Genomic DNA, 24,877 nt, shown 5'->3' with positions numbered 1-24,877 from the left:
CTCAGCCACTTGCACAGTTCTGGAGAAAGTTGAATAAGAGAGGCTGTTCTAGCCCTACTAGCTCACTCCACACATCAGTGTGAACCGAGCTTGTGTGTATTGACCCACACTGTTCATTCCATGTCTGCATTGGCTCAGTTTACTGAGCTGACTGTGCCGGGAGCCCCACATCACCGGGCAGATAGAGGGCACTGCTGTGTGATTGGTGAACACCTGCCAATAGGGCGCTCCGCTGATGGTTTGATTTTGCGGAGAGCCCCAGGCTTTTGAGCACTCGAGGGGAAACGTCTCATTAATGAGCACAAGTGCCATTGTGTAACCCTCTGCTCGTCTCACCGCTGATTAATGTTGACTAATTAATCCTGCATGTCTCTGCCACAAAACATTAACACGCTCCAATGATTGATTGCCTCTGACAGCCATATCTTGTCCCTGTGTTGGGTCTGGAATAGGGGTCTCGATCTCTTCGGAGTGTGTGGGGATAGAGTAATTTTGGAGACTCTGACCATTATTCCCCTGCCAAGTGGACTGTTGTTACCCCCCCATTTTTTTGGGTCACAGTAGCAAGCGAGTGCTGTATGAATGTAAAGTCGTGCATTGCACTAGGTTGGTGTTTTGGCTACAGAAGCTGTGTTTTAATAGCCCGCACTGTAGTTTGGCTACGGAAGCTGTGTTTTAACAGCCCGTACTGTAGTTTGGCTACAGAAGCTGTGTTTTAATAGCCCGCACTGTAGTTTGGCTACAGAAGCTGTGTTTTAACTTCCCACACTGTACTTTAGCTACAGAAGCGGTGTTTTAATAGCCCGCACTGTAGTTTGGCTTCAGAAGCTGTGTTTTAATAGCCCGCACTGTACTTTGGTTACAGAAGCTGTGTTTTAATAGCCCGCACTGTAGTTTGGCTACAGAAGTTGTGTTTTAATAGCCCGCACTGTAGTTTGGCAGAGGAAGCTGTGTTTTAACAGCCCACTCTGTAGTTTGGCAGAGGACGCCGTGTTTGTTGAGGTACGCACATTCCTGTCCCCTCCCCCATGAGAGTAGACTGTTGGCGACAGGTTTGCATTTGAGGCCGGGGCCGCGGCAGATTCCTTCTCTCAAGCTCACCGTGACGCCACCGTTACCTGGTAACTGCTCATTGTTCCCGCTGGAACACCTCGGGTGACAGGCAGCATTCCGGAACATTCCGGCCCGGGATTCAGACGGCCTCGACTCAGCCCAGTGTCATCACCACGTGCGTGCGCTGGAGAAACAGTCGTAGACTCAGGGAGGAGATGTACCCCCCCCCCCCTCCCCACACAACTCACCCCCCCAAACAAACAAACAGCTGTTGTCTTCAAATCTGCACTCATTACAAAAGCACACATGAAGTTAACATGGGATTCCATGACTGGGGGAAGAGTTTCATTTTAATTCTGTCATAATGTCAATCTTTACTGGAATGGGCAATGGCACACTTAAATTAAAATGTGTCTGTCTGTAAATAAATTGTAAATAGCTCCTAAATAATTATATTTATATATGACATCAGAATTTTGGAGCAGTTTCTTTTCAGGAGATATATACTGTACATAGAAGTAGCAGGTGAGCAACCTATATTATACATGACATGGGTGCATGTAAAGACATGTTTTAAATGCAATTTTTACAATTCAAATACTGCCTATCCCTGCCTGTGTGAAGCAGGTCCTGTACACAGCAAGCCAGGGAGGGCCAGCTACCCCCGAGGAGCTGAACCCTGTGGTTGGTTTGGGGGGCTGCAGGAAGTATCTGGGGCTCGGGGCAGAGGTTCTTTATGGACCCTGCACTGCTTGGGGCTCCGGTCCCCGGGGTTTCCCTAAATGTGATCTCTCCCATGTGTTTGGAACATACAGGCCCTTTCCCTGCTGCCTTTCTGTGTGATTGGTTTTCAGTGTGTGGTCCTGGTTGTGCAGTTGTCAACGGGTCGATGGAGGGGGAACGGAGGTCGGAAAGGAGGAAGGGAAGATGGGACCGAGCGGAGCGGAGTGGGAAATGGTCTCTGTTTCCCAGGTCTCCCAGATGGCAAATCCATGACAGTTAATATGCGTGAGTGGAGAGTGCAGTCGCAGGACGGATTTCCGCTTGGAACGCCGCGGAAAAATGCCGCGGGTCCCTTGGGGTTTCACCTGCTTCTCGGTTGTAGTTTTCCGCTGCTCTGACCCCATGTTCCCTGACCTTGTTCCTCATCCAGGCTGGGCTCTCTGCTTGGAGCTGAGTGTCTGGTGGGTCTGTGGAATCTATGAGGCGATAGGAGGCAGTGATTCATTTGCAGGTCTTCAGGATGAGTCGTGCTGCTGAGACAGACAGACTGAATCCACTCTCTCCTCCATTCCTCATGCGCTATCACTCTTTTTTATTCCATTGCTCCATCTGTTCATTTAACTCGTTGACTCCGAGTTACTCACTCCATTGCTCTCTCCTCTTCATTTCTCCTTCCTGTAAGCTCCTCAGATATTTTTTACGTTGTTGGGAGAGTCCTGATGTTGCCTTGTACGTGACGATCTTGTTTTGCCTGCCAACAATAGGCTGTTACCTCTTAATAAACTGTTACAGGCAATTGGCAGGTGTTACCTAAGAGAGTGTTACACACAACCCCTCCACCCCACCTCCCCGCCCACCATACACCAGCTAAAGCAACTAGACTCACTGAGTTACTCTCTGTCCAGGAACCAGGCCAGTCCTACCCCCTGCAGCAGATACTGAATGAAACATTTACCCTTAACGCCAGGGTAAATGATTCACTAGAAAGCTATTTTCTCTGGCTTGCAGCTAGGCCTTAAGTTTGTAGTCTCGTTCTCCAGATAAAATGGCACCCTCCAGTTAATCTCTAAATTATAAGGCCACCGAAAGTATGTGACTGAGAGTGAGCACCCATTAATCAGGCTTTTGAAGGGCAGGGGTTTGGTACACGTGTGGTACAACCAACTGCATTCTTCATTTTTCGATTTAGTTTCATGTACCATAGTGCTCCTGTTAAAGACCCACACACATCAGCGTTCTCTTCCTGGCTTTAGTACCTAAAAAACGCCCACAAAACTTTCGCAAAAAGCAGTGATGTAGGTTTTTTGAAAAGTCCCCAACCCTGCCCCAAGAGTCCTATTCCCGCTCCCCCTCTGCCTCCTGCGGTCAGCTCTTCATGTTGACATTTCGCAATGTCATCTGATAATTATGCAAAAGCATAAGTCATGTCACATGGGAAATCATTTTACAAACAGCTCAGAAAAATAGGAATTAGACCCTAAAATGTGCATACTTCTAGTTTTAGTTATATCAGTATGGAACACAAATGGAAAGCTCCAGGATGACATGAAAAGCTCAAAAACACGAATATGCGTGTGGGCCTTTAACATTAAAAGAATATCAATCTCCCTGCCAATATATCATGGTGAAAAGATTGTGAAGGGCAAAAATGAGATGAGCCTGGGAAAATATGTGGGGAGAATTTCAACTATGCCACCTAGTATAGTGTGGAGACTCCTCCTTCTTTTTCCATCTGATACAAAGGAAATGTATATGTTGTCATGTGTGCAGTGTGTGTTGGTTACAAAGATTTGGAAGCATTTTGTCAGGCCATAGGACATGTGCTTTTCATCACTAAGCTTTTGTGATGGGAGAAATAAATATTTGCGCTATGTTGTGTACTGCATTGCTAACTCCGTTGTGCATATTTGTTTGTGAGTAATGTAATGGCAGTTTGGCAGCGTAGTGCTGTGATGACAGTGCATTATGTGTGGGGGTTTTTTTCCTTGTGAAATTTCTGTGTAGGCCTCGAACCAAGCCGTGTTGCCAGCTAACAGTTCTGTATTACAGATTCTTTCCCTTGCACTCGTGTTCTGGAATTCATTTGAGGGCTCCGGAATTGTGGGGCGATAGCAATCTGGATCTCTGCGGAAACCTCCGGAAAAAAACAGGAAACATTCTGTACATGCTCAGCGTATTTAAGCTAAGGATAAGCGCTTATAACACACTTGCACTGATCACGCGCTCTCTCTAACACATGCCCAAGCACACATAAACACTCCACACACACCGGGGGACACAGGAAGCTGGTTGGCGTATTTACTGTTTGGGTGCGCCCGCTGATTACCGACCTTCCAGGTTCAAAGAGCGCATTAACTCTGGGCCTGCTGACCTGTAGAGATGCATGCTCAGGGCCTGAAGACGGGTTGCTGGAGAGACCAAAAAACCCCGATGAGATGGAAGGTTCTGCTCGAAGGGATGTACAGGATCCTTAAATATACATATTCCAGAGAAGACGGTCAGGTTTTGCTGCTCCTTTTCAAAATTAAGTGTCTGATAAAAGCACTTCAGCCCTATTGCATTCTTCTTATTTCTTCCTCTCTTTGTTTTTCTTTGGGTTTTTCCCTCTTAGTTCTCTGCTGCCAAACAGAAGATGACCTCATGCTGCGGGAAAACAAGTCTGACCACATACGCTGCAGCCCTGCTGGACAACTGAGGCCTATGGGGGAGAGGGTGACAGAGGGAGAGAGAGGAGAGAGAGGAGAGAGGTGAGAGAGGGTGACAGAGGGAGAGAGAGGAGAGAGGTGTAGAGAAGGAAAGGATAAAGGAATAGATGGAGAGAGAGAGGGGAACAGAGAAAGAGAGGGGGAGAGAAAGAGGGAGGTGGTGTAGATAAGGAGAGGGGGACAGGGGTGTTGAGAATAAGACAGTGAAATAATTAGAGAGAGATAATGACAGGAGGGAAGAGTGGTATAAAGAGATGAAGAGACAAAGCAAGAAAGATACAGAAAGGGAGAAAGGGCAATGGAGAGAGGCAGAGTGAGAGAAAGCGAGAGGGCAATAGTTAATACACACAAGAGAACTCTTGTAAATATTGCCCAAAAGAGATCATATTTATTACATCATCATTTTTCTTATTTTTGAAGTTTTCTTTTAATTGTTGCTTTGGAAAATGGTATGTCAATGCCAGCAAGGCAGAGGAAAGAGTATGCAAAGGCCTGCAGTAATACTCAGACCTGAACTCACTATCTATACCAATGAAAAACACGGGATAAGAAACTAAAACAGAGGAGCAGTATAGAGTTGGGAAAGGGCAGAAAAATAAGATAGACAGGTCGAGAGAGAGAGAGAGACGATAATAAAGCTTAGAAGAAGAGCAATAGACAGAGAAGGAAGTCTAGCAGGAGAGAGACTTAAGCAGTGTGGCAACTGCAAAGACAGACAGAAGACAGACTCTCAAATGAAACCATTACAGAGTGGGAACACTCTCAGGAGGAGGTGGGACACTTAGCACTCTCAGGAGGAGGTGCAGTAAGGGGTGGGGCATTAGGTGTTTGCAGGAGGAGATAAAGGAGAAGGCTGCTCATTTAGCACCCACATGAGGAGGTGAAAGAGGAGGTTGGACACTTAGCACCCACAGGAGGAGGTTTGACACCGTTAGCACTCCTGGCTCAAACCACAAAGCATTACTGGAGGCTCTAAATTCCACCCCGCTAAGGTCCTGAGTGACAGACAGCTGAAGCGGTGGGGGCCAGGGAGCTGGGGATACTGTTGTGAAAGGCCTGCTCTGCTGTTGTGCATCTCAACCATGTGGCTGTGCGTGTGGGGCCAATTATCCGATTAAAGGGTAAGGAGAGAACCCCTGTGATCTTTCCTAATAATCCCTCTATGCTTGGACAGCCATTGTACTTCAGTCCAGCTACTTTCCCTTCACAGAACAACAGAGGCTGTGTTCGGCTGCACGCGTGCATGTTTATGGCAATTGAGCATATTGGAATATTATGCATGAGTACTGTCAGCATTTATTTGTGTGATTCAATCTCCTCTCTGGTGTAAAATCCAGCTATGGCCAGCTTGAAATTACCAACTACCCGCTGTTTCAAAACATACCTTGAGCTGGTCATCCAGCCACCAACTGTTTCAAAACCTAACTTGAGCTGTTTTTTTCTGCAGGGTCTGCTTCTGTATTTGTCTATGCAGCATGTAAGGCTTTGTATTGGTGTTGTGTGTATGCTTGACTTCCTGTGAGTATATTGTTGTACATTTACCATTGCAGTTGCCTGTATGTGCCCACAAATGTGTGTGTGTGTGTGTGTGTGTGTGTGCGTGTGAGGCCGTACATGTGTTGACGCACGTGCGAGTGTGCACATGTATGCAGACGAGTGTCTCCACACGCGTGTGGATGGGTGGAGAACAGAAGGTTATGCCAGCATGGGTACAGCAGGTTTTCCCGTGTAACAGACATGTGATCTCTCCCGCTGTGTGGACCACCACCTGTCAGAGGTGCATAACGCTATGGAAATACCCTTCAGGTGTGTTTAGACTCGTGTACGGGGTACGCACGCGGGTTTTGGCTTGCGATTGCCGCCTCATTCTCTTCCATAGACATCTGAAGTATGCCTTGTGCACACACCCTGTGCAGGGTGCTGGAATCTTTATGGTTGTTCTCCAGCTGAATCAGCTTTCAGTAATCCCTCAACTGCAAAAATGATACATAAGTGTAATATGAAAGTGTAGCTAAATACGGCCTATGTACCCAGCTTATGTTTGTGTATACATTTGTATATGTATCTATATTTGAATCACTTTTCTGTCTTTTTATCCCATACTGTTATTGTTTTTTTGGTAGGATTATTGTAAAGTGCTCTGTAACTATGTTATGAAAGGTGGTATACAAATAAAAAATCACATCAACCATCAGAATGGGGAAAACATTTATGTAAGTGATTTAGACCGTGGCATGATTGTTAGACGGGCTGGTTTGAGTACTTCTGTTGATAACTGCTGATCTCCTGGGATTTTCATACGATCCTGGAAATAACGTTTAAGGATTTTGAAAAAGTTTAAACAAATTACAGTCACTTCAAACTTTGCAAGAACTACTCAAAGACCAAAAAAGTGCAAGGAGTGCCGCAGAATCCGCAATCACCTGACCTGAACCCCACTGAACATTTATGGGGGCGCACTTGAAGACTGACAAAACCAAGCATTCAGTAACATCCCAAGATGCTCTTTGGAACATTGTCAAATAATGCTGGTTTAACATGAATCATCAGGTTTGTCCAAGACGGCTCGAGAGCACGTTGCCATTAAAGCAAATGGGGGACATACCATAAAATAAATTTTGAAATTCATGTGAAGTTTTAAAAGATTCAATTTTTCTGTCAAATTGTTGTACTGATAGTATCATTTGTAATGGAAAATGTATATATTAAATGAGAAAAGAATACAAAATAGAAGCATTTTCATGAGTGGATGCAGATATCTTTGGACCATGTGTGTATATGTGAGTATGTGTACACATGGGTATATTCAGTCATAAATGCAAAAGTTCAAGTTGACTGAATAAGTAGCCAGCGTGCAGATTTTAAATGCTGAACAGTATGATAAATTATTTCCGGAGGAGTAATTATAAGCAGGAGCTCCCATGAGCTGTGCAGCAGGAATGTCGGTTAGGAAAGAAGGCCCAAAGCCAGGGGTCCACCCAGGGACACCTGAACAGACGACGCGACACACGGATGAATGGCGTTGAATTCTGAGCCTTGCTGTTTACACACCCCTCCAGCGACAGGCGTTCTGCTGTGAGTGTCAGGAGTGAAGCCAGGACAGGTTGGGAACAACCGCTGCACTGTACTGTGGGAGGCTGGCTGTACGGGAGGCCAGATTCCAGCCAAATTCCTCAGCACAAGGGTGTTTTACTGCTCTGCTTCCGGCCTCATAATTACTAACTGCTCAGGAGAACCAAGGAAACTGTACATTACGTGAGCGGAGAAAAACTCCCTCTCTCTCACTCACTGCCTCAGCCTCAGCCGATAAACGGCGCAAAACACTCCGCATTAAATTAAGTCTGACAGAATTCATGAACTCCAAAAAGAGTTCATGTGAGTCCAATGCTGTCATAATGCGTTCTTACACTAAATTTAGCTTGACTTAATATTTTGTAGTGCACTTAGATAAGACGCATCCCCCCTTTCATCATCAGGAGTTGTGTGGATGACCCCCCTCCACCCCACCCAAAAAAAGAAAACAGAAAAGCAGCACTAAATATAAACTCTCTTTCCATGGGCAGTGCCATGTGAGAGGAATGCCAAGTGACTCTGGCATTTTCCAGGATCAGTAGCAAAGGTGAGACATGGTGGGGCCAGATAAAAGCGAGACGGGGAACATGAGAGAGAAATCAAAGAAGAGATATAGAGGGAGAAATGAGAAAGAGGGGATGGGAGAGAGAAAAAGTAAGAGATGGGCAGTGAGACCTGAGATTAAGTGATAGAGAGGGGGGGGGGGAGCAGGCAAAAGATACAGAGAAGAGACAGAGATGGGAATGAAATGAGAGGGATGGAAAGAAGGAATGAGGGAGTGAAGTTAGTGGGCCCTTGCCAATGCACATTGAGGAATTTTCTCTCCCGCAGAGAGGAGAGCTTGTTTCACGCCCCGGGCGGAACGCGATATCGCTGTGGATGATCTGGCCTCCGGACTCACAGATTTACACCTCCTGGACTCTGTCAACTTCCAGAGCCCTGTTTCTCCCCCTGCACAGAGAGTAACTCACAGAGGTGAGGCTCCATTCACACTCTGACTGCTAGGCATTCTGCCGTGCACTGCTGTCTAGAATGAATCAGCTGTGCAGCAAGAGGAAAGAGGGGAATCAAGGATCTGTGGACCTGCCGCATACCGCAGTCCAAAAACTAATGACTCGAAGAGGAGTATGTGTTCAAAGAGGTAGTTCCACCTTTTCCTCACGACCGTTTCCAGTAACCAGGATCACAGCATTTTTCATTCCAACATTTCCCCACTACCGGTCCCAGTAACCAGGACCTCGGCATTTTTCATGCAAACAAAGCTTTCCTTTGTTTGATGGATCCAGAAAGAATTTTATCTGCTGTACATTGAATCTGATAACAAGCACCTGTGCTGTCAGTGACATTTTGCTGTGACAACCCACCAGGACATATGATTTTTTTGCTTTCAACATGAAAGAGTTTTGATTTATTCTGATTCTGATATTTGAAATCACGAAACTACGGTATTAGCTTCAAAACCCTAGTTGTGAGTTTCAGGTTCTCCCTTTACAACCCCACAATGTGTCTTGCCTGCACTCCTTTGTAAATTTCAGGTTGTTTGGTCATCCTCAGAGAGCAGCTGCTATGGGGACATCAGCTCTCCCATTGCTGTGTTTGCGTGTGCTTTTATGCATCTCCTTCAAGCACATTCTCCCTTCATACATGTGTGATATCAAGCCATTGCTTCTTTTCACTAAGGAGTCCACCAGGTAAGCTTGCACAGTCATCAGGTTTGAGAAGAACAAGTCCTGGGTACCATGTGCTGGCAGACCCTAGATGCCTGACCAACAGAAGAGAGAAGGCGGTGGGAGCACTGGTGCATGTTCACAGATGTCCCTTTCACTGGGAGTCCTCTCTTCCTTGGGCGAAGCTATGAACAGTTTTACACCAGCCTGCAGGGTGGACAGCCACAAGCAGCATTGTCAAGGCCCAGATTTTATCTCAGGCTGTAGAGCCCATCCACACACTAGATTACCCGGATGAGCCAGCCAGCAGACGCCTCTGCCATAAGACCTGCATCTGAATGGCTTCAGTTGATATCCAGCTGTATAAATAAAAAGTACATTAAATGTAAACAATGCAAGTCACCCTGGACAGTGGTGTCAGCTACGCAAATAAAGAGTGTTATGTCATGTTTTTGGCCTTAGGGGTGAATTCGGTTGTTGGAGTTGTGTTCAGCTGGTGCCTTCACTCAATCTGTCTCCCCCAGATGTGAAAAAGCCTTTTTTATGAGAAAAGAATTTGGGATGTTTACACTGTTGTCATTTTAGGATTATGGCTTGACCTCCTGCTCTCATGCAAACAACGGGGCAGGGCAATTTTCAGCTCTCTCACTGGATGGCCCGCTTCTCCTGCCTGTAGACCTGGGGAAAATGCTGACCTTTTCAATGTGCTGAATGGGATGAGCAGGCTATAAAACATTGGCTATATATTTGTCTTGGTGACTGATCCAAAAAGCTGTCTTCAAAGTTTAACTAAGAAGCAGCTATATTATTTCCTGTGCAAATATACAAAGGCTGAAGAAAGCACCTTTGACCACCGCTGATTTGTGTTTTTCTCAACAGTGTACAGAAGAGATGTATACACTATATTTCAGCCAAATTCCTCTGGACATGACTGCTGGTCAAACCCATGTGATGTCAGCTGCAGTCCATGAAAGGAAATAAATGACATGTTTTTTCTGGCAGACGTGTCGGGGTTGCATCTTATCTGTGGAAAGAACCAGAGAAAACCTTGGGAAGGTCCATGCTCCTGCTTGTTGTGATATTTTCGAGTTGACATCATTTGGGTTTTCATTTTTTCACTGGAAAAGTTAAATTACAGACATTTATTCTGACCTACATGGCTTGTATACAGCTGGACACATACTGTACTGAAACAGTTGAAGTATCTTGCACAAGGGTGTAAATGCAGTGTTCTACATGGGAATTGAACCTGCAACCCTTAGGTTAAGAGCTCAGGTCCCAGACAATTACATGCTGCCCATGTGTCCTTTTTGAAGATTTTCACGCTGTTCTGCTGCTGCTCTTTCTGCCCTCAGACCTGTGTCGGAGCTCTTGAAGGTGCATTCTGGGACTGGATTGGAATAAAGGGCTTCCGAATTCCTCGGGGCAGGAGGTGTGAGAGAAGGCCTGGGAGAGATCAAGGTTAGAGGGGTGAGGCTGACCCCGGTGCTGGTAGAGGCAAAGTAGAGGACGCCATTATCCCCACCCCAGCATTCCTAGAATCCCAATGGCTAGAGGCAACAATTGCACTCACTGTTCTCTCTCACTTACCTGCTTCAGGTGCGTTATCTGAAAACCAGCGGCGATGAATGATCTTAGTTTATAAATTCTAGTTCAGTTCTGACCCTAAACCTTGGTCGTTGTCATATATACAGTATCTCAATGGGTTACACAAAAACGCAGCCTGTTATTGGAACTGGGTGTTAAACACATGGAAATGACATTTTTGGAATGCATAAGTCTCTAAAGCATGAAATTCTCAGGATTATAGGAAAACATTTTCTGATTTAATTAATTAAGGATTCCATTGCCTACAGCTAGACAGTCCCGCTTGCCTTCCCCCTCATAGTTGGCAGGTGGTATTTTGTATGCCTCCAGTAGTTTCACAAGTAAAATTCTGCAGCAAAAATACAGTGTGGTCATTTCCTTCACAAAAAAAAAAAAACACACAATGCCCCTGCATGCCACAGCAGCTCATGTGCGTTTTAAATGAGTTTGAAATGGTCGACATGGTTAAATATTGGTTTCAGATGTGAACAAGCGGCGGCATTAATGTTCAGCACTGTTGTCTGTGACAACAGACATTGCGTCGGGGCGCTAGGACCGTGAGGGAAAGTGCAATAACGTTGCACTTAGAAAACAGCATCGGTTGTTTGAAGGAGCTTGAAAGTGCAGGGCTTCCTATGCCTCTCACGGGACGTGAACACTGACACATACGCACAGAAACGCGCCGGGACTTTAAAACTATCATTGTATCAGCTCGATTTGGCCCGAATCGGTTCGGATACGTGATTCAAAGTAGGGACTCGTTCAAAGTGACCCTAGGGGAGGAATATACCTGTCATAGACAGAGATGAGATGGGAGTTATACAGAGAGACGAAATAGCCTATCCGGCGTTTTTGGAGGGGAAGAAGACGTAATCTGGAGTTAAAAAGACGGTCCTTCTGTTTTTCACCAGAGGTAAATGTAATTTTTTTGTAAACTACTTTTCTTGTTTAATTTTCCCTACAGTTAACTTTCAATTGCTTTGTTTTCATTATCATTTTCACTGGAGACTGTGGCGCAAGTTCAATATCACAGTAGTCTACTCTGAGCATAGCTACAGTCGCCTTCAAATCAGCAGAAACTGAAATCGTGGTTTACTCTAATAAGGGTTGAGTGACAGTGACGTATTTTGATCGGTATGGCCCTTTGATAAAAGGGAAGAATAAATGGTCTTCAAACTTCAGTCGCAGTGGCACCATGGTCCGAAGCTCTCCAGCACGAACGAGAGAACCAAGTAAACACAGTTTGTTGTTTTAGGGGACTTGATATGTGACAGTGTAACAGTCATTCACGGGTGAGGAGAGACAAAAGACCAAGCGGGGGTTGACGGGACAAAGGCGACGTCTGGGAAACAGGTTGTTCTCAAGGAATTCCTTTCTCAGATAATGGTTAGAGTTGCCGGTTGGAAAGACACTTTGGTGAACTGCACGAATGAGGGTAGCTTTGTATGGCGTGTGAGTCCTACGCATTGTGATTGTTGTGATTTAGGGTTAATTTATACACGCAAGTATTGCATAAGTATCGTCTATGTATTCTGGCGATTTAGAGGAAAACCGTGGTGATTTTTTTTAAAGGTGGTCAAAGATGTTGCAGAAATGCTGGGATGCAGTCTCTATTTGCAAGGTCTATAGAGAGATTCTGGATTATTCTCAGGACGCGACATAAGCACACTGAATCCAACTGCATGGCGCTTTAGTAATCAATTTCAAGAAATAAATCTATGGGAGGTCACTACTCATTGTTTCTCACAAATGCGTTTTAATTAACGCAAGTGAGCACCAGTGCTGTGCAATAAACTCTTTTAAACACAGTTTCTTATGAATTTCCCATGAGTTTAATCGCTATGCATATTTTGTCCCTGCTTTGTCAAGTGCCATCACAGAATGTTGACCGTGCTCCTGTACCTGGGCTTGGTGCTTTGTGACGCTTCATCAACGGTCCTTTATTTCTTATCCTCTTGTCATAAATGCCTTGTGCTGGCAGAAAGACCTCTATAAATGAGGATCAAACTTCAAGGTCATCTGGTGAACTTACTCAAGCCTTTGCAAAGTTGAACATGTAGGGAGGTGGGCAATTATGGGATATCTTGTTCCTATGACAGTCTTTGCTGATGCGTACCAATTGACCAAATCAGCACAGCCAGACCAGAATCAATTTTGCATGAAATGCTCCAAATACATGTCTCTTTTGCCTCCAAATACAGTTCAATTCCCTTGTCTATTTACTGGATGTTCAGTGTGATGGTCTCTGGCATCTTTGAGTATACGTTTCAATGTTTATTGATGTAACATCACATATACAAATCCTGATGCTGTAAGGCAGGGATTATCTGGGGTATTAACTCATGGTCCTTGGGGGTTGGGAATTGCTGGTTTTCCAACCTCCCTTTACCTGGGAGTCAGGTGTGAGGATAGTCTGACCAATCCGTAACACTAATTCCCTGGGAGAAAAGGGCCAGAGTTGATGCTGTATAGTTTGCAACAATGAGTGAATAATTACATCAGGATTGATATAAATGAATATCAGGGGAAATTGTGACAATTTCCCCCTTCACTGACACATTTTGGTTTAGGCTTTGGAAATGAAATGGACAGGAAGCAAAAGGCAAGTCTGGATGCAATTTATGCAACACAAGCTTCCTCCCTACAACTCCTCTCATCACAAAGCTCTGAAGTCTTTATAATGAAACTGATCTGAAAACAATGAAGACTACTTTCATTGCTACTTCATTCATTTCCATAAGGAAATCATCTTAGTAGTGTCCTCAGCTTAAACACAATCATACTCATTCTGTACATGAAAGCAAGACTGCCCCATTGTGGAAAAAGCTGCTTAAACCCTTAATTCCTTATAATTTCAGTGCAGTTCTGACCCTGTATGTTTTCCTGAGAAACTATAAACTCTCCCTGTTTCATATAAACAGTGCAGTGGAAGTCTTGTTTTCGGTGGATCTTTAGAAAGGTGCAACCTTTTCCCCCTGTGTGCATAGTCATCTTCTTCTTCTTGCCCTGACTTGTTGTATTTCGTTTTTTCCCCCAAAACACTTGCTCTCTCTTTCTCCAGGGTAGCCTGAGGGTCCATATTCCTCAAGCTGATCACGTTTCCCTCCCTCTGTCCCAGCTGGCTACATGCACAAACCACACATGCACAAGTGTAGACACATGGAGTAGCCCTGCTTTTTCAAACTTAGCGGGAACCCCACCTTGCCCCAGAGCTGCAACAAAAATGTTATGGATGTGTGAAGACTTCCTTTTGGCCAAGCACACAGACGCACACAGAAACAGACACTTACATGCGTGTCCTTACACACATACACACACACACACACACACACACACACACACACACCAACGCCTGTACTCCTCCAATTAATCAGCCCCTTTTAGAGTGGATCTGCTTCAACATGCCACCAGTGCTTTCAAGCTTAAACCTCTTGTCCTTTTGTCAGCACATCCAAAAACTCATCAACAAACACAAGCTTTTCGCACTGGGCATGTCGAAGAGTGATGAGCTCAGCACTCTTTCTGTGTAAAATGTACTTATTAATCCTCGTAAGCATCCTTAAGGTCTGCTGAAACCCTGAGGGGCGGGTGGGGGTGTTCTTTGAGAAGGGCACAATGGCTGCTTTGTTATCATGGGAGGGCATAAAAGAAGTGAAATGAAGACCTGCATGGCAATGTGAGATGCTGTTTTATGGTTTCACAGACCTGCAATCAGGCTGGAGCAGAGAGCACTGGAAATCCACCTGCCATATTTTGATAGCATGCAGATGTTGGGGAGTAAAACAGCCAGTATTTATGAATGACGAGCTTCAGGCAAGCACCCGGGGAGGGGTGATCTCAGTTGTTTTTGATGAGGAATAATCTTTTTTTAAAACACTCATTAATCAAAATACATTTTTGCAGACTGCCTGGCTGCCCTACCTAATCTGCGCTGTAACTGGAGTAGGCTCATCTGTGTATGTGTGCATGGGTGTTTCTGTGTGTGGGCATGTGAACGTGGGTCTGGCATGTGTGTGGATGTATGTGTGTGTGCATAAGTGTATGTGTGTGTTTGTGTGTGTGTGTGTTTTGTCTGCCCCCACGTGGAGAAAGTAAGCTTTTTCACCATCGTACGGGAAATAAATAATGTTTTTATTCAGGGGTGATATTAGCTCAGGGGGTAAAAGTGGTTGCTTCGCAGTTGGAGGGTTGCCGGTTCTATCCCTGGGTGTGTCGGAAGTGTCCCTGAGCAAGACACCTAACCCCCAATGTGTGAATGAGAGGCATTCACTGTAAAGAGCTTTGTGCAGCCCTAGTTGCTGGACAAAAGAGCCATATAAATGCAGTCTACCAAACAGAATTGAAACGTTTCTCTAATGACAAAATTGGAAAATGTCCAACAAATATTTATGTTAATTATTATTCTCCTGTCTTTTGATTTCAGGTCACTGTCATCCCAGCCATGTCAGCACACCTGAGAGCTGTGGGCACCTCTGCTCTCTCTTCCTGTCTCCTGCTCCTCCTGCTGCTCCCCCCCCTCACCCTGTCCTTTCGGGCGCGACCCCACCAGCCCCCGGGTCACCTGCCCTCCCTGGTGCCCCACGCCACCCGCCTGCTCAGCCGGTCCCGCTTCAGCGCCCAAGCCCAGCTGGACTTCACCACACACTGCAACTCCAGCTGCTACCACCGGGGGGAGCAAGAGGCCCGGCCGGAGCTACTGGCCGATAGGCTGGCCTTCGAGACGCTGTATGACGACGGCTTGCGCACCCTGACCACCGTGGACGTGGAGGAAGGGGAAGAGGACAAAGGCGAGGGACACATCTCGGACGCAGTGCCCCGTTTGGCCAGAATGAGGCGCTCCGCTCCTTCTATGAGGCACGGGAAAAGGCGCAGGCGGCAGATCTACGGCGCCGACGGGCGCTTCAACATCCGCGGTGACAACTTCCTGCTCGACTACCCTTTCTCCACAGCGGTACGCATCTCCACAGGCTGCACCGGGGTGCTGGTGTCTCCGCGCCACGTCCTGACCGCCGCCCACTGTGTGCATGACGGGAAGGACTACGTCAAGGGTGCCCGCAAGCTCAGGGTGGGCTTCCTGACCCCACCCTCGGTCAACGTCACCAAGCCCAGCCAGGCTCCCGCCAAAAAGCCCCTGGTGCGCTGGGTGCGCGTCAGGAGGACCCGAGTCCCCAAAGGCTGGATCCAGGGCCCGCAGGACGTGAGCATGGACTTCGACTACGCCCTGCTGGAGCTGCGCTGGCCCCACCGCCGGCCCTTCATGCGCCTCTCGGTGGCGCCCTCCTCCGAGGACCTGGCGGGGAAGCGGATACACTTCTCCGGGTTCGACAGCGACCGGGCCGGCGAGCTGGTGTACCGCTTCTGTCCCGTGGAGGACGAGTCCAACGACCTGATCTACCAGCACTGCGACGCCCGGCCCGGGGCCAGCGGCTCGGGGGTGTACGGCCGCGTCTGGGACTCCCACCTGGAGCGCTGGGAGCGCAAGGTCATCGGGGTCTTCTCCGGACACCAGTGGCTGGAGATCGACGGGGAGAACCGCGACTTCAACGTGGCCGTGCGCTTCACGCCGCTGAAATTCGCCCAGATCTGTTACTGGTTACACGGCAACCGGGTGGACTGCAGCAAGGACTGAGAAAAACACATCTGGGGACATGGGGGGGGGGGGGGGGGCGGATTGAGTGGAGGGATTTTGGGGAGGAAAGGGCGCAGATTCTTTCCATGTAGACGGATGGAATGGAGTTAACTCTCAAGCTACCTCCACTGAAAGCAGCAGAGCTTGAGAGGAATACGTGTCCCAGCCGCTAAACATGGGGAAAATAGAAAGAATTTAAATCGGATTAAAAGCAGGAATGTTTGAACTTTGTGCGGACTCGTTTTTTTCTGAGCCAATCCCCTTTAGCTGTATGGTACAGGCGTCTCACATTAGATCTTGTATGACTTTCTGAATATGTTTTTTTTTTTTTTTTTCATTTCACTTGCCTGAGTCCTAACAGTGTGCTAGAAGGGTAGCATGTAGCTGTGCATTTATTTCAGACTAGTCTGCCAATGACGTAATCACAGCAGCTTATAAAAGCACTTCCTCTTTGGCCAGCCTTAGTACACTGCCTCTGTATTTCCATCACATGAAACAAACCACTAGTAGTGGAGGGGAAAAAGTCCTGTCAAGATGGACCCCTAGCTGACTTTGGGATATAGTTACATTATTTATAAGATTAAAAGCATAGAGCACTCATGTGAGATTTCCTGGTGACTGCGTCCGACGTGGCTGATATTACTTCTGCTGCAACCACTACTTTTTAGAGGAGACATTGCAGAGCTCAGGTCATAGCTGTAGCTGTCTTGCCATCTTCTGAAAAAGCCCAGTGTGCTTCAGCACATTGAATCTAAATGTGTAGTTGTGAAAGCCAAATGTAAAAGAAAGGTGGGGAATGGACGGCATGTAAACATAATTTATAACTTTACATTTTAATTGACATGAAGAATGAACAAGTTCTTAAATCAAAGAGCTTATATTTGGGACATCATGATGTTCCCCTCAAGGCCCCTTGGAGTTCTGGGACTGTGACTCAGTTCTCCTGTGCCCTTTGTGTGACTCACAGCCCTGGTTATCACACCATCGGCAAATCTGTTTTTCACTCTTGGCACCAGAGCACAGCAGCACTTCATCGTCTTACAGGAAAAAATGAAACAAAAGCAGACTTGCAGTTGTACTTCCCCTTTACATGATGTTTGGAAAAGATTTTGGTCTATGTAAGTGGTAAGTGGCAGTGGATGGGTTGACTGATGCATCTCTATGTTGTTGCACATATATATATATATATATATATATATATATATATATATATATATATATATATATATATATATATATATTTGAAAATGCTTCTATCTATTTTAATAAACTAAATATTTTCTATCCCAACTGTTTATTCAGTTTCTTATTTATATTATCCTTTCAACATTTCTCATTTGTATTGCAATTGTGGTGTGGTGTCATGTCTAATATTCATATTTATCTAATATTCTATGCTTATGTGGATCAGAAGCAGAATACTGTAGTGTTGGAAGTAATCTGCATAATATGTCGTACCAGATTGGCTGGGCATAATTATAAAATCACAAGGCATTATGAAATATTGATTACCAGCTCTGCTCTCACAATTCATTTACATTCTTCAAATGTGCATACTGTTCATTCACTATTTCTGTTTCTATTTGTATTTTTTCTAATTCCAGATTTTGGGAGTTAATTCCAGAATAATTGGATGTTGAGTGCATAAGATGGAGTGTATTTAAGAGATCAATTTACAAAGCAACTCCTGTCATATTCAATTGCAATAAAGTTGCCCCAATCAGACATTGGAATAATCTATTCTGCATCACTAAAACTTTTAAATATTGCTTTTTTACTTCTAAAAGTAAAGTTGGCATACAAGCAAAGCCCATATTTGAACTGCTATTGAAAAAGGGCAAATCCTTAAGGCCTTGTGCGGAATTAAAGTTTGCACAAGCACGACCAAATGACAACATTTAAGCATAGAGAATGTTAGGATGTAGCCCAGACACAAGTGAAGAGGATAACTGGCCAAATAAATTCAATCTGTACAGTGCGACACGCTCTGCAGCAAAAGCATACAAAACAAAATACCTTAAGATATTGTTTATTCTATTATTGTATTCTTAGCTTTTTTTCGCTAGCTTTATTTATTTGACGAAATCATTTTCTACGTCACCGAGCTCATCATTTGTTTCTTGTTTTCAATCTAATTTATAACCATTTAATCACATCAATGTTATAAATTCAACAACTGTGAGATACAGACACGTAGCGGATAACAACTGAATTGCAGGTACGATCTACACATCGTTAATTGTGGAAACTGGTAAGTCATAAATACAATGATGATTAAATATAAGAAGGAAGGAATTGGTTTAAGGAAAAACTGGCAAACAAAAATGGCAGTATTTCAGCGAAAGATAATATGAAGCAGACCAGTTGAACATTTGTTCTGCTCCCCGTCAGTTTTGATCTGTGTAACGTATTTGCTACAAAGGGGTGGGGAAAGGAAACGTACGTTCCATGTGCGTGACGCTGAACTTCTACGTGAGGAGGGAGGGGTAATCTTTCCAAGATGGCGACGACCACAGAAAGTATCGATGCCGGGGTTGCAGGCAAGAAAAAACATCTAGGAATCCCTGAAGCAGTCTTTGTGGTGAGAAAACAAGCGCTAAACTGTCACATATCGACTGAATTTTTAGAAACTGACGGGTTAATGCATTCAAATTTCGGCACAACAAAGCAGTGTGCCTCGCTTTGTCTCGCGAGCCAGCAATCCGCAACCAGTTGCCATGCTAACGATAGCTACCTAGTTCTCCTTTTAAGGCAGTTTGAAGGCAGCTAACATTAGCTATATGGCTAGCAAAGGTTTAATCTGACGACTCCACGCTAATAGTGAATAGATTGGCGGTCTGCGCCAAAGAAAGAAATTCACTGCATTTCAGACCATGTGCTAGTAGCCATGTAGCTATCCTAATGCTAATAGCTATGTTAACTGTAGACTAGCTAGCTAACCAATATAACTAGCAACGATTACCATTATTGGCTACAAACCAGTTCATCTCAATTTACTACACTGGTTCGTTAAAAGCATATTAGGCTAACTGACTAATTTGAACGCTAAATTAGCTAGAGCTAGATGGATGGTTAACATTCGCAGAATTGGCTTATTATGGTTTAGCTATGCTGTTTTATCGAAATGGCTAGCTTGTTAACTGACGTTAGGCTTTCATTTTACACTATCCGCAATGTCTCGAAAAGGCCGTTTTGTAAATAATTATTTTCCTTTTGCACTGTGTAATATTGTCAGTTAGTGACGTTCATCGTTTCTTTAGACGGCCTCCTATTTTTTTACCAGAAAATATGCCCAGTATGAAGCTGCATGGGTATTATCAAGCAGCATGTGACATTGCTTCTGTGTTACAGAATCACGTTAACATCAAATGCTTGTCTTGCGTTAAGTGCCGCGGGGCATCCTTAAAAGGAAATTGGGAGATTTTTTTCATCCGGACTATAAATTCCTCAGTCATTCGTGATTGATGACTCGCCACTGCAGATGGAGTTCTGTCTCGAAGTGTTGTCGCAGCTGTCAGTGTTCTTTGAGCTGTCTCGTCATTCTGTTTTTGCGTGCCCGGTGCAGGAGGATGTGGACTCCTTCATGAAGCAGCCGGGCAATGACACGGCCGACGCGGTGCTGAGGAGGCTGGATGAGCAGTATCAGAAGTACAAGTACATGGAGCTCAACCTGGCCCAGAAGAAACTGAGGTGTGGGGTGCAGCTGTGGTTCTCAGACATTTTATGACTCACTTAAATGGCTACTTCACCCTAAAAATATCAAGACTATTCTTTCCTTGAGAAAGCCGTTTGCACTCTCTGCATCTTCTCATTGCAGAGTTTATCAATAAAAGCTCATCAAGGAAGAGTTATGTTTCTGAAATAAAGTATTATTATGCTAGTAATAATACCAATCTATTTTTAAATGCGTTATTCAGGCGGTATACTTGAAATTGAAACACCAACCCAATTCTGTGGGGAGATTTAGTCAAGAAATGTATTGAGTTAATTAAGATCCCTTATTGAAATATAGGCTGAAATATTTAAATGTATGCATAAAAAAAAAAGAAATATTATTACAAATATAATGGGTGTACACTAAGGTGTGCCTTACAGGTAACATACTGTTCATGATAATAAACGCAGTTGTAGATGGGTCTAGTGCAATTGTACAGTTATTTGTGTGTCTGTTCAGCTTCATTAACACCCCTCTGGTACTTTTCAGGTTAAAAAGCCAAATTCCACAGATCAAGCAGACATTAGAAATTTTAAGACACATGCAGAAGAAAAAGGTAAGCATATGATTTGCCATCTTTCTCCTTTGCATTCTCTTTCCGTTTCATTCCATGTCCTCATGACTGCATTTTTCCACTGTGCTGTGTCTGCCTGTCCCTTCCCTTTCTAGGACACAACAGAACCCATGGAGACACGCTTCCTGCTGGCAGACAATGTGCACTGCAAGGCCTTGGTACCGCCCACAGACAAAGTTTGCTTGTGGCTTGGGGTGAGTCTTAATCGAAGCTCTTCCCAAAGGGCAAAATCGATGAATGTTGGGAATCGCTTTCACTCGCGGGTGAGCGGATGACTCAGCAGTGGTCTTGTTCCAGGATCGGCAATACCATCTAGGGGTGGACTATTTTTAACCATTGAAATGTAATGGCTACAAGAACTTCTACAAAGGGGCTGATGGGAGTGGACCGAAAGTTGGTGTTTGTACTTGGTTTTCCAGTATGCTTAAAACTGGTCACACATGCAGTCGCGCTCACAGGGCAGTAGTAAATGTACAGTGCCTTAGCTCTAACTTGACCATGATGACTAAAATGTTGCATGTTGTATGTGGGTATGCAGACTTCCCTTAAAGGAAAAAATATTTCTGCATTAGGTTTGAGAAACCTTATGTATAATAAATGTGGATTACGTGTTGGTCAGCGGTGGGTTGAAGTCTAGGTTTGAACTGTCTAGACCAGGGGTCGGCAACCCTGGTCCTGGAGAGCCGCAGGGTGTGCTGGCTTTCGTCTCCACCTTAAAATAAGCAACCGATTCAGACCCAAGAAACCAGGTGAGGTGAGTTAACTGTGTAATCAACGGCTTTCATTGATCGATTAATGCCAAGTAACAACGAAAGCCAGCACACACCGCGGCTCTCCAGGACCAGGGTTGCCGACTCCTGGTCTAGACTCTAGACAGTCTGGACTGAAGGTAAGTGATGAGCCTTTGCAATATGCTTCTGCTTGTGCCCAGGCGAATGTAATGCTGGAGTACGACATCGACGAGGCGCAGTCTCTCCTGGAGAAGAACCTGGCCACTGCTTCTCGGAACCTCGACTCCTTGGAGGAAGACCTGAACTTCCTCAGAGACCAGTTCACCACCACTGAAGTCAGTATCCTTACACCTGAGCACTGGGTACGAATAAGGCAGGGCACTATTTGTGAACTTAACTGGTTTGTAATCTTCTCAAGAATTCCATATATCCTGTTCATTGTCATGCTCCTTGGTAGAACTACTAAGTGGTGGTATTGTTTGTTCTTTGGTTATGCTTTTTGCCATCTTAAGTTGTTGGCAAAATCTCGAGTCATTTTATTGATGGAAAAAGTGCACTAATTAAATTATATTTGGAAAGAGAGGTTTTCATATATTTTGGAATATAAATGTCTGCTGTGGACCCACGATGATGAACTCGGAAGGTCCATTTTCCTAGGGTAAACTACAGCAAATATTTAGAAAGTTATCTGGATGGACAGATACTATTAATAGTAAGTGGAAGCATAACTTAATTTCATTTTGAGGGGAACTGCCCCAAAAAAAAACCTAAGCTGGTAAGTGAAGGCTATGTATGCCGTTGCTCATACTCGACTACAGCCCCTTCCATGGAAACCGTCATTGAAGACTGCTGCTAAGTGCAAAAACCTTCCTTAACCTCTCCTCCAGATATGGCACGTGTCTACAACTGGGATGTCAAGAGAAGGAGCAAAGACAATCTCTCAAAAATAGCTGAGAAGTCTTAAGCTCAACTCTCACCATAGTCTCACAACCCCCCCCTCCCCCAAAAGGAAAAAAAAATATTGCATACTTTACCACCTGGTCCCTCCATTGTCATTTGATTTATTATATATATATTTTTTAAGAAACTTATTTTTCAGACCACAAAATTAACAAGTCTGTTTTTTTGTATTGTTTATATTATTATTGGTTTTTGATGGTGGCAGATTACACTATTATGGCATGGTATCTTCCTGGCGATGACCTTTTTTAAAGTGGGTTTATTTATCTGCAGCAGCCTGAGCACTTGCAGAGTCTGAGGACCAGATTGTGTGTGTGTGTGTGTGTGTGTGTGTGTGTGTGTGTGTGTGTGTGTGTGTGTGTGTGTGTGTGTGTGTGTGTGTGTGTGTGTGTGTGTGTGTGTGTGTGTGTGTGTGTGTGTGTGTGTGTGAGAGAGTGAGTTTCTGCGAGGTTTGGCCCATGGTCTCAGTGGTGCTAGCAATGCAGCAGCTTTTCCACACAGCACCTTCTGATCCTACTACAGTCCGCAAGAGTTGTGCTCAACGTTTTCTTAGTGGGCCAAACAGCAGGCCCCGATTTTTGTCACAAACACCCCCCTCCCCCCCAACCCCACGCCTCTGCTAACCCGTCCTCTGCTGCATGTTTTCCCTCTGTCTCTCTTTCGGTCTGGTAGTATTTATGTCACACTGTATAAATACTGGAAAAGAAGGACAAAAACTGGGGAAATGGCAAAGAATTAAAAAGACAAATGTGATTTAATATGCAGTTTTATGCTTCATGTTTTGTCTGTCTCTGTGTGTGTGTATCAAAATAATGTAACAATGTATGAAAATGAGAGTTGGTAAGAATGATCAGGAAAATGTCGGGTGACACAACAAAAGCAATTTCCAAATTTCCAACAATGCTTCATTTTGTATTTCAATACAGGAATGCGTGGTGAACAAATGGTGTGCAGAAGTTTAAATCACACACACATCTACATTTTCTATCTGGTTTTGCCATCTAAAATGCCCACAAAACGTTAGCAAAAAGAGCAGTGATTTGAGGTCTCTAACCCTGCCCCCAGAGCCCAATTCCCCTGTGCCCTTCCTGTGGTCAGCTCTGTTTGAACAGTTAGCAACATCATCTGATATTGATGCAAAAATGTGTCATGTCACATAGGCAATATTACAAACATTAGTCTGACCCTAAAATATGCAGATTTCTATCTCCATTGCAACTGTTTTACTTGGTTCAGTGTGGAAAACAAAACGTTCCAGGATCAGAAGAAAAGACCAAAAAACATGCATGTGGGCCTACTATGTCGGGCCCTGTATATTGTGGAATTGAACACCTCTGGCGGAAGCTGGCTGCAAAACTAGGGGTTTTCGCATCAGGGCATATATTCATAAAGGGTCGTGCAGTCCTGCTGATGGGGGGGTTCAGGTTTCCTTTGTTAATTCCTAACCCACACCCAGGATTTTCTAAAAGGCGAAACTGTTCCCAGATTTGCACTCCTACCCTAAGCTTTATGAATGCCGGCCCAGATCTCCTTACATGTTCATTTTCCTTACGGCCATAGTTCCACGCCAATTACCGCAAATTCTGCCTGTACTTACCTCCTGGGACCAGCTAATCTAGTTTTATCCATTATGTGACGGTGTTCAGGCTTATCCAGAGGCAGAAAAAGCTTAGGAGGTTGAATTCAACGGTGGAGGTGGTTCAAACTGGACAAATATAATGGAAAAACCTTTGGAGAAGAAACTTTGCTCATTTTGTACAAGTATGAAACCTCTAAACCAGTACGCCACTGATGTGTGGATTCTAGGTATACAAGGTGGTTTTTAAGAATAGATTATGGCTTAGCACATGACTACATGTTTTGCTGTGCAGTATGCCTTTAACACCACAGTGAAAATTGTTGAATGATTGTTGAAACCCATCTGTTTAGACCATCGGTCTGCAAACCTGATCCTAAAGGGTGTCCGTTTTCCCCACTTAAAGTCACCAGCTCTGAGGAGATTACTATAATTACCTGCTTGAATTGATCAATTAAGTGCAGAGTAAAAATGCAAAACCGACAGACCCTGTATTTTGCTCGGTTACGGGTTGTGGGCCAGTTTTACTATTGTGTATGCTGTAGCCAGCAGTTGTCTTGTAATTATTCTTTGATATTTTCACCCATGCTCTTTCTGCTCAGTGTGTTGACACTGTTAACGGCACAGGGAGTGGTTACATGGGGCTCGCTTCCTCCTTGGCCCGTTACGGGTGCGGCTGCATGCAGAACGGCATTTCTAACTGGTGGTGAAGTGGCTTGATGGCTGTTTTTTTTTTTTTTTTTTTTTGTGGTTTGGATCGTCTGCACTGCACTCCTGCTTTCTGTCTCTGATGCTGTGGCATGTGGTATTAGAGCAGTACAGCTCATGCCACTTAAAACAGGGATCGTCAACTCTGGCCCTCAAATAAATACAAGCCCAATTCCA

At 44.7% G+C, this 24,877-nt stretch overlaps 2 protein-coding genes across 2 annotated transcripts; both read left to right on the top strand.

Moving 5' to 3' along the window:
* Window positions 1-11,412: 11,412 nt before the first annotated feature.
* Window positions 11,413-16,446, top strand: prss23 (serine protease 23). Its single transcript, XM_061236416.1, has 2 exons — window positions 11,413-11,720; window positions 15,231-16,446. The coding sequence occupies exon 2, from the start codon at window positions 15,249-15,251 to the stop codon at window positions 16,434-16,436; it is 1,188 nt and encodes a 395-aa protein (XP_061092400.1). The 5' UTR covers window positions 11,413-11,720; window positions 15,231-15,248; the 3' UTR covers window positions 16,437-16,446.
* Window positions 16,447-18,870: 2,424 nt separating this feature from the next.
* vbp1 (von Hippel-Lindau binding protein 1) lies at window positions 18,871-23,174 on the top strand. The gene is made up of 6 exons (XM_061235204.1): window positions 18,871-19,017; window positions 20,002-20,126; window positions 20,641-20,707; window positions 20,821-20,919; window positions 21,657-21,795; window positions 22,344-23,174. The coding sequence occupies exons 1-6, from the start codon at window positions 18,937-18,939 to the stop codon at window positions 22,418-22,420; spliced, it is 588 nt and encodes a 195-aa protein (XP_061091188.1). The 5' UTR covers window positions 18,871-18,936; the 3' UTR covers window positions 22,421-23,174.
* Window positions 23,175-24,877: the final 1,703 nt, after the last annotated feature.

Source organism: Conger conger, chromosome 3 (genome assembly GCF_963514075.1).
Source record: "Conger conger chromosome 3, fConCon1.1, whole genome shotgun sequence".
Lineage (NCBI taxonomy): Eukaryota > Metazoa > Chordata > Actinopteri > Anguilliformes > Congridae > Conger > Conger conger.
Note: the sequence above shows the minus strand (reverse complement) of the source record. Positions and strands in the feature narration are given on the sequence as shown.